This window comes from Dendrobium catenatum, unplaced genomic scaffold, assembly GCF_001605985.2.
Source record: "Dendrobium catenatum unplaced genomic scaffold, ASM160598v2 fragScaff_scaffold_1001, whole genome shotgun sequence".
Lineage (NCBI taxonomy): Eukaryota > Viridiplantae > Streptophyta > Magnoliopsida > Asparagales > Orchidaceae > Dendrobium > Dendrobium catenatum.
Genome location: NW_021319463.1, coordinates 342,709 through 352,046, shown reverse-complemented (window position 1 = coordinate 352,046; position 9,338 = coordinate 342,709). Strand labels below are relative to the sequence as shown.

General features: G+C 40.7%; 1 protein-coding gene across 1 annotated transcript; it reads left to right on the top strand.

The window, feature by feature from the left end:
• Window positions 1-861: 861 nt before the first annotated feature.
• LOC110098788 (receptor protein kinase-like protein ZAR1) lies at window positions 862-8,816 on the top strand. Its single transcript, XM_020825715.2, has 2 exons — window positions 862-2,626; window positions 7,835-8,816. Exons 1-2 carry the CDS (start codon window positions 1,042-1,044, stop codon window positions 8,530-8,532), a joined length of 2,283 nt encoding a protein of 760 aa, XP_020681374.1. The 5' UTR covers window positions 862-1,041; the 3' UTR covers window positions 8,533-8,816.
• The last annotated feature ends 522 nt before the right edge of the window (window positions 8,817-9,338 follow it).

Below are 9,338 nucleotides of genomic sequence, written 5' to 3'. Positions count from 1 at the left end.
AGCTGAGATAGTAACCAGCATAATATGCTGTTTAAAAATTGGTATCCCACTACTACAAATTGGATCAAATTGAATGTAGATGCATCTCCTCTTCAATCTAACCTGACAGGAATTGATGGTGTAAGGCATCACAAACAAAAAATTTTACTTGATTATGGTAAAAGTTATTGCATTGGGATATTTATTATTTGGAGCTGATTGTTATTTTTTATTTCAAAAATAATATTCAAGAGTGGATGAGTGACAAAAAAGACATTGTTATTGAGGGAGATAATATCAATATTATCAATTTGTTGAAGAAGTCAATTATGAAGAATGAGAGATTGAAGAAAGGAATTCAAAGTTTGGATTTTTCTTTTTTAGAAGTTGTCAATAATGTAAATTTTCAATTTGCCTCTAGAGATAGTAATAATGTGGTTGATTTTTGTTCACATTATGACCTTTTAGGTGATTTATTTTTTTTACACTTTTGTAGTTAGTGAGCTTCCTTCAAGTATTGTTGACTTGATTAGGAAGGATTATGATAGATTGTCAATCACTTAGTATATTGTATCTTTTTTTATGCATTAATGCAATTTGCATATCTTAAAAAAAAAAAGAAAAAAAACAAATATAAAAGCATATATCTCCAATTCCAAGTATTTTTAGGTTTTTAAATCAGATTTCTCAATTTTCTTTATTTGTTTCATCATGCTTGTGTTTCAAAAGATTTATAAATGATTAGAAGAGCAGTATTTTAATTAGCACTTATTTGGAAAAATTCTTTGAATCGAAGATTGTAATATTAATTGGAAAAATTTTATCCAAATAATTCAAAATACTAAATGTTTTTTTTTTTTTTCTTGAAGAGAATTAATCGTACTTGATAACAATTAGTGAATGATCAGTTCGAACAGTACCACAATAACAAAAAAAAAAAAGCGAAGGAACATCTTAACCCAGCCCTTCACCTATTCAATATTCATTTCCCCCCATCTCCTTCCTCCTTCCCCATAACTGACGGCATCCCATCGCACAGAGCAGAAGAGCAACTAGCAGTAGATGTGCCGTCTCTCCTCATCCCCATTCTCATTGCCAATCTTTCCACTCATAGCAATCATATCAACGCTAATTCTCGATGGCCTTAACACCCCCGCCGCCGCCCTCTCACCGGACGGGCTCGCCCTACTCGCCTTCAAGTCAGCCGTCTCCGGCGATCCCTCGTCTGCCCTCAGTTCATGGGCCGAGGATGATGATGATCCTTGCCACTGGCCAGGCGTCTCCTGCTCCAACCTCTCGTCGTCCACCAACCCCAACCGCGTGGTAGCTATTGCTGTCTCTGATAAGAACCTCTCCGGCTACATTCCATCTGAGCTCGGTTCACTCGTCTTCCTCCGCCGCCTTAACCTCCACGGGAACCTCCTTTCGGGCTCAATTCCCTCTCAGCTCTTCAACGCTACTTCGCTCCATTCCCTCTTCCTCTACGACAACAACCTCACCGGTCCCATTCCGTCCTTCATCTGTGACCCACCGCGCTTGCAGAATCTCGACCTTTCCCGTAATTCCCTCTCTGGCCAGCTTCCCCCGGATCTCCGAAGCTGCCACCAGCTCCAGCGTCTCTCCCTCTCCGGGAACAGGCTATCTGGTACAATTCCCGCTGGGATCTGGCCTCAGTTGGCCAATCTTATGCAGCTCGACATTTCATCCAACATCTTCGAAGGGCCCTTGCCCCCCGACATCGGCGACCTCAGTTCCCTCTCTGGCAAGCTAAATCTCTCTCACAACCGTTTCTCCGGTCCCATACCCGAATCACTTGGCAGCCTTCCGCCGGCAGTGAGCCTGGATCTCCGCTACAATAACTTATCCGGAGAGATCCCACAGAGTGGGTCGCTATCGAACCAGAGCCCCACGGCTTTTCTCAATAACCCCGGCCTATGTGGGTTCCCGCTGCAAATTCCCTGTTCTGACGGCACGAGCCCCGTGGCCACCGCGCCTCCAGGGGGAGAGGAAACGAACACGGAGACGGAATTTCCGCCGGCGAGGAGTAAAGGGCTTCGTCCCGGGCTGATCGTGCTAATCTCGATGGCGGACGCCGCCGGGATAGCGATTATTGGAATAATTCTGGTGTACGTTTACTGGAAGGTGAGGGACAGAGAGAGGGAGAAGGGATGCAGCTGCGCGGGGACGAGCAATCTTGGCGGAGAGGGATATTTTATTGATCATTGGCGATGCGGGCATTGCTGTAGAAGAGGCGAAGAAGGATCATCGGAGGAAGATGGGGGCGGCAACGAGGAATCTGTCAAATCGGCCGATAACGAGGCAGGGGAGGGTAGACTGGTGTCCATGGACAAAGGATTCGAGTTCGAGCTCGACGAGCTACTTAGGGCTTCAGCCTACGTCCTTGGGAAGGGCAGGATGGGGGGTATCGTCTACAAGGTTGTGCTTGGCTACGGAGTGCCAGTGGCGGTGCGAAGGCTAGGGGAAGGAGGAGGGCAGCGGTACAAGGAGTTCGCCGCAGAGGCTCAGACCATATCTAAGGCTAGGCACCCCAACTTGGTGAGGCTCCGCGCATTCTACTGGGCTCAGGACGAGAAACTTCTTATCTCCGATTATATCTCCAACGGCAACCTCGCCGCCGCTCTCCGAGGTCAGTCTTATTTGCCTTGTTGTATTCAGAAACGCATTATGTTGCTTATTTAAGAAGTCGGAATTGATAATGGCCGCTGCACTGGCTTTGTCGTTTTTTTTTTTTTCTGACTTGGTTTCATTTAGATCTGTTTGGAAAAAAAGCGATGCTGAGATTAACTAACGACTGCCTTTGGGCTTGGTGAGGAAAACAATTGTTGTTCCCTAGATTAATAGAATCATGTCGTTGCATATAGGGAGAGTAGACCTGTCAATTTCGGGTTACGGGTTGAACCCGACCCGACCCGTGGAATTGCCGGAAGTGACGCGGACGCCGGAAGTGACGCGGACGCGGCTGAGGCGCGGACGCCGGAACTGACGCGGCTGAGGCGCGGAACTGGCGTGCACGTCGGCCGCGGAACTGAGGCTGAGGCTCAAGCGCCGGAGGCGGGGCAGCCGTGACACGGGACTGCGGGAGATGCCGCGCAGGCGCGCAGGCTGTGCGACGAGACGCGAGTCGCACCGCGACGTGACGCGGGTCGCACCGCTCAGGAGAGCAGACTGGCGCGGGCAGGCGGGCAACTCGGGCTGGGGGCCTGGGGCAGCGGGCAGCTCGGGCTGGTGGCCTGGGGCAGCGGGCAAGGGGCAAGGGCGGGAATAAAAAAATTTTAAATTAAACGGGTTTTCGGGTTGACCCGGCAACCCGTCAGGTCAACCCGAACCCGACCCGTTTTTGCAAACGGGTCGATTTTTCGGACCCGAACCCGACCTGCTCCGGGTTCGGGTCAACCCAAACCCGAAAATTCCAGGTCGGGTCCAATATTGACAGGTCTAAGGGAGAGAAATGTGAGGTTCGATCGCCCGTATTTTTTAGCCATGGATTGTATCAGGTTAGCTTAAATGAGTATAGTGCTATTCCATTTACAGTCATCTAATACTAAGCCATAATTTTATTTTAAAATTTTAAATAAATTTAATCTTAAATTTTTCACTTGTCGGAATATTTGCGTAGGTAGAAAGGAATGAAGTATAATGTTTGAGCTTTGCAAAAAAATATATGGCATGCATACACCTAAGAGAGAGATGTAAGAGTGATAAGTGACATTAGAATTTTTATGTGAAAAGTCTGAAAAGAAGGAAAAATAATATAGCTTCGTCCAATTGAAATTATTCTACATTTGAATAATGTAACAAATATATATCATATATAACACATTATTTGATTGGAGGTGGAAGAATATTCATTGTCGTGAGAGCTATTCCTAAAAGATCATTGGCATGTTTATTTTGCTCAGCAAGATTGAGGTTGGGCGACAAATGTCAGAGGACTGTAGTCAAGTGATAGAGGTTAAATGAATTATGGTCAGGCGACAAAGGTCATAGAGATCGTAGTTAAGCGACTATGGTCAAAAGGACTATAGTTGGATGATGGAGGTCAGAGGAACCATAGCCGGGCGATGGCGGTCAAGGGATCATAGTTGTGCAATGGATTCTTTGATTAGGGTCTAAGGGGTGATAGTGATTAGAAGGAGTGTAATTCGGCTATGGTGGTTTTAGGGTAGTGATTGACCGGTTAAAGTTTTGACAATGGCGATTGAGCGACTGTCATACAATGGAAGTCTTACTACAGTAGTTGGTGGGAAAAAGTTTGGTAACGGCGGCCAAGCAAAGGTCTGATGATGTTCAGGCAGGGATCCAATGGTGTCGATTGGCAAAGGAGGTTCAATGGTGGAGGCCGGTCATTGGCAATTCTTACAATGGTGGTTAAAGCCCTGTGATGGCGACAAGGAGGAGGTGTAGTGGTGGCCAAGGACAATTCTAATAGTGACTGTCGGGCTGCGAGGATTCACCGACAGTGGTGCTTTGGTGGAACTCTGAGATTGTTCAAGTCTTGGAGTTCTTACCTTCTCTAGATAAGGGTTAAAGTGTCCTCCTCCCTCATGTGAAGAGTGGGGACCTCTTTATAGATTTTTGGGAGTAGCTTGCCCCACAAATATAGAGGAAATGTGAAGCAAATCTGGAGCACTCAATTGGACGATTTTTATTGATTCCTTTGATCATATATTATTTATTTAGCATTTATCTTCCTAAATGGTGTTGAAATCAAGTGATCTTTGGTTGTTTGGATTTTACTCATCGAGTTAATCAATTCAACCATAAGTATGTCATATTTAGAGAATATTTGATTATTTAATAAATTTTCTAAAACTTTCAAATATGTGTTAAGCCATTAATTTGGGATTTGGGCTCATATTGGACCAATTTTGATTTCGTTAGGTCATGTCATCGATACATTCATTTTGATTATAACCTTCATAAAATTGGAGTTCGGATGGTCCTAAATCTAACTTTAAATGTTTCCAATTCAAATATGTATCAAAATTCATACCAAATCAATCTTCTTTTTTTTCCTCGCAGATCAATTGCCCTGTATTTTTAGGCTTCAAAATATATAGAGTTCAAAAATAGGTGTAAGAGCCTTCCTAATGTTAAAGAGTCAAAATTATAATTAAAAAAAAAATTACAAGATGTAGCTGCTCCCTATACGCCAACATGGACCTCTCATCATGGTCGTGAATTAATTGCAATGTTAAAATTATAATTTTAGCATTCCATAAATTCAAGGCATCTATGAGAGCAAAAATGGTAGAAATTTTTGGTGAATAACTGATAAGATTGCTTGAAAATGATTGTAGAGGCCACGTTAGCTCTGAAAAGGCTTAAAATAAGTCAAAAACATAACATTATCCCAAGAACCCAAAAAATGTTCAAAAAGGATTGCTTGTGTCGGCAGTCGAGCTATTCATGCATAAGGGGTGCGCTATAGCGCCCCACCCCTTTTTTTAATTCTTAATTTTTATTTTAATTATTTACTTTTTAGAAGTTTTCAAACATGCATAATAAAAGCCTACTCCTTTGATGCAAGCTCTAGATTTCCTCCATAATAGCAATAAAAACTATATTATAGGAGTTTAAAGACTATTAAAAATAGTAAAGGCTCAATCCTTTGATGCAAACTCTGATTTTCCTCTGTACTAGAGGTGTCGATTGCTCTATTGGAGTTTAATGACCGTCAATAATGGTAAAAGCTACTCTATTAATGTACACTCTAGTCTTCCTTTATAAAAAGGGTGAAGACTATCATTTAGAACTATCATTAGTGATAGTGGAAAAGGCTCAATCCTCTAATATAAGCTCAAATTTTCCTATATAAAAGAGGTGAAATATAATCCATAAGAGTCTAAAGATCATCAATAGTGGAGAAGGCCCTATCCTCTGAATTAGGCTCTTATTTTCCTATAAGATGGGCGAAGATTGTCTTATCGTCAATAATGGCCCTTCAACTACATTGCTTATTTATGATTCTCCAACAATTGTTGTGTTCTCCAATAATCATCACTGACTTTGGTTCTCAAACCATCACCACTGACCTTGGATATATGACCACTATTGCTAACTTTGGTTCATTTGGCCACCATCGCTTTGGTAAAATCTTTTAGCTATCATCACCTGACTATGTTTTCTTAACCTCTATTTCCTGACTATAGTCTTTCAACAATTATTGACAGATTATGATCCCTTAACTGCATAAACCTAATTATGGTCATTTGATTATCTTTGCTTGATTGTGATTTTCTGATCGTCATCACTTGACTATGATCCTCCAACTAATGTCTCTCAACCACTTTCCTTTCACCACTATTAGCTGACTATGGCTCTCTAACCAAAACCGTTTGGCTACATTAACACCCGCTAATTTAGACATCTACTATCACTAAGATTGAATCATGACATTACCCAAAAAGAGTATATTCATTGTTAACATTGGTATGACCCTTTTTCTTTGTTTTTTATCTCCTCCTCCGAATGGAAAATGACAAAATAAACAATAAATGATCTTTTGAAGATAACTCTTTTGCCATTGTGCGCTTTAAAATTTTATCACATAATACATTGTGTACTATCACAGGCGATTTTTTTTTTTTTTTTGGGGGGGGGGGGGGAGACTTCATGGTTTGGATGAAAACAACTATAACGTTATGGCCACCGATCAATAAAGCACGATATGTTGAAGCCTACCAATAAATCCAACCGTCCAATCGATATCATGACGGTGAACTAAGCAATATCCACGACTTCGTATACCAATCTATAAAAAAAAAATAGTGTAGAAAATCCTAGTAGATGGTAACTATGGCTTCTTTCACTTTGTTATGTTAATTTCAAAATCAAATCAATAAACAAATAAATGTTATATAAGTTGAATATAAATGCAGAATCTCAAAAAATCTTGAATAATAACTTTGCTTTTTTACTTTTAATATAACATAATCATTATTTATCTTATTTACAAATGATTTGTAAACTTGGACAAATTCATTATGATTAGTGTTTGTAATTTTCCTTTTTTTTTCTTTAAAACTATTTGTGCTGGTCTAAGCCCGGATGAAAAAGTTAAGGGAAAGTTTGTATAAAGTTTATATTAGTGTTTAGGCTCCTCGGAATATGTTTTTGGCTCTACCACTGTGTAATGTTTTGTTTAGAATATTTAATTAGACCCTTTCCCAATTATAGAAAGGTCATCATTTGTAACATATGATAAAAACTAATAGAATTATTTTAACTTAGATTAGGTTTTACTATTGTTTCATTTTCTTGAGTTTTTTATGTTAAATCTATTAAATCGCTCAAACTCTTCTCTTAGCCGAATGAGTATTAAATATTTCTATTACTTAAAGATAGTACCTGATTTTCAGGTATTATCAGCAACTAATGTTTCGGCATGCTTCAAGACTAAGCCACATGATTTTTGTTGATGTCTTGAACGAAATCTTGGGATTTGGCCAGTAGACAATTTTGTTGGTTTTTCGTTTTAAAGTAGATGTACATAATGGAGTTCTAAAAGGTTAAGTATCAAAGTAGTTCATCACTTACGCTGAAGTTTTAACCATGTGTTGGTTAAAATACATGGCATGCAAAGGGGTGATGCTGTGAGTAACATCATGCTCTTATTTTTATCCGTTCAATAATATGAAAGTAAGATACTAGAAAGCATTCTAGCAGCTTATTAATATATGTAGCAACTGCCTCCAAGTAATTATCATTGATTCTGATATTATTCCTCTATTATCGATCACTATATAAAATTGTTTAGAGATGATTTTTAATATATTTCAAAATTTTTCTGGTAACTCATTGACTCATGCTTGGATTTGTATTTTCTTAACAGGAAGATCTGGTCAATCGAGCCTATCATGGTCAAATCGGCTCCGCATTGCAAAGGGTGTAGCTCGTGGCCTAGCCTATTTGCATGATTGCAGCCCAAAGAAGTTTATCCATGGTGACATCAAGCCCTCCAACATCCTACTCGATATTAATTATAATCCCTTCATTTCTGATTTTGGCCTGACTCGCCTCATCTCCATTGCCTCCACAACAACTTCCAACGTGAATGATCCCACCATAAGCGCAATTTCGCCATCAAGCTCAAGCATGGGAGGTTTCATTGGTGCCGCCCTCCCTTCATCTGATGCAACAACCTGCTCAGCTTCTGACAGAAGTGGCTCTTATCGAGCCCCCGAAGCTCGCTTACCATTTGCCCTCCCAACCCAAAAATGGGATGTCTACTCCTTCGGCATAGTGCTCCTTGAGCTGCTAACTGGCCGCCAGCCCGAGACCATCCTACCACATGTAACTACCATTGCTGGAGAAGCCTCATCTTCGACAGAGCTGGTGAAGTGGGTGCAAAAGATGTTCGGCAAAGCCTGCCCTCTAGCGGAGATGGTAGATCCGATGCTATTGACTGAGGTTCAAACTAAAGAGGTGGTGGCAGCATTCCATGTGGCGCTCGTCTGCACTGAAATTGATCCAGAGGTTCGGCCTAGAATGAAGGCGGTCTCCGATGACCTTGAACGAATTGTGCAGTGAGGGTTAGGCCGTTGTTAATAATAATAATAATTGGAGACTAGCAATTGGCCAATATTTGAATTTGAGCAGATTCAGCAGTATCTGCTTTTCATATTCGCAACTAAGAGAGGGTAAGTGAAGTGCATGATTTGTCATAGATGGTTTTGAGTATCTTCTAAATTAACATAAAATCTTGTCTTTTATTACCTTTCTTTCTGAGTGTATAAATTAAATAAAAGCATCAGAGTGGAATATATTGATGTAAGAACAATATTTTCCTATGAAAAGATATCGAACTCTATAACGCAATTATTGTTTCAAGAAACTCATTCATCGAATTCAAGTAACTTCACGGAGGCACAGCGTCATTAAAATATTCATGAGCACATACTGAACATTTACCTAGAGTCTGCAAAAAAATATATATATTTTTTATTTAACATTTAGATGAATTAAGATTGATACTTAATGACAAAATTATCTTGATTGGGCACAAATCTCGATGCAAAATCAGTTCGGAAACTTCAAAAACTAAATTCGAGAGCATATGAACTCCGATTTCAGCGAGCTTACAGTCAAACTGAGCATATCGGAAATACGAATCCAACGACACCAAATTTGACCCAATCCGAGTCCAAATGGGTTCAAATCAAGGACCCAAAGAGCTGTTGAAAGGTTCAAACCACAATTTGAGTTACCAAACGGTCTCCGATTTTAACGAGCTTATACTCGAATCGAGCGGCTCGATGAGACGAATCCAACGAGCCCAAGATCACCGAATTCCGACATCATTAAGGCCTTCAAATGTCCAACAAACGGTGCATAAT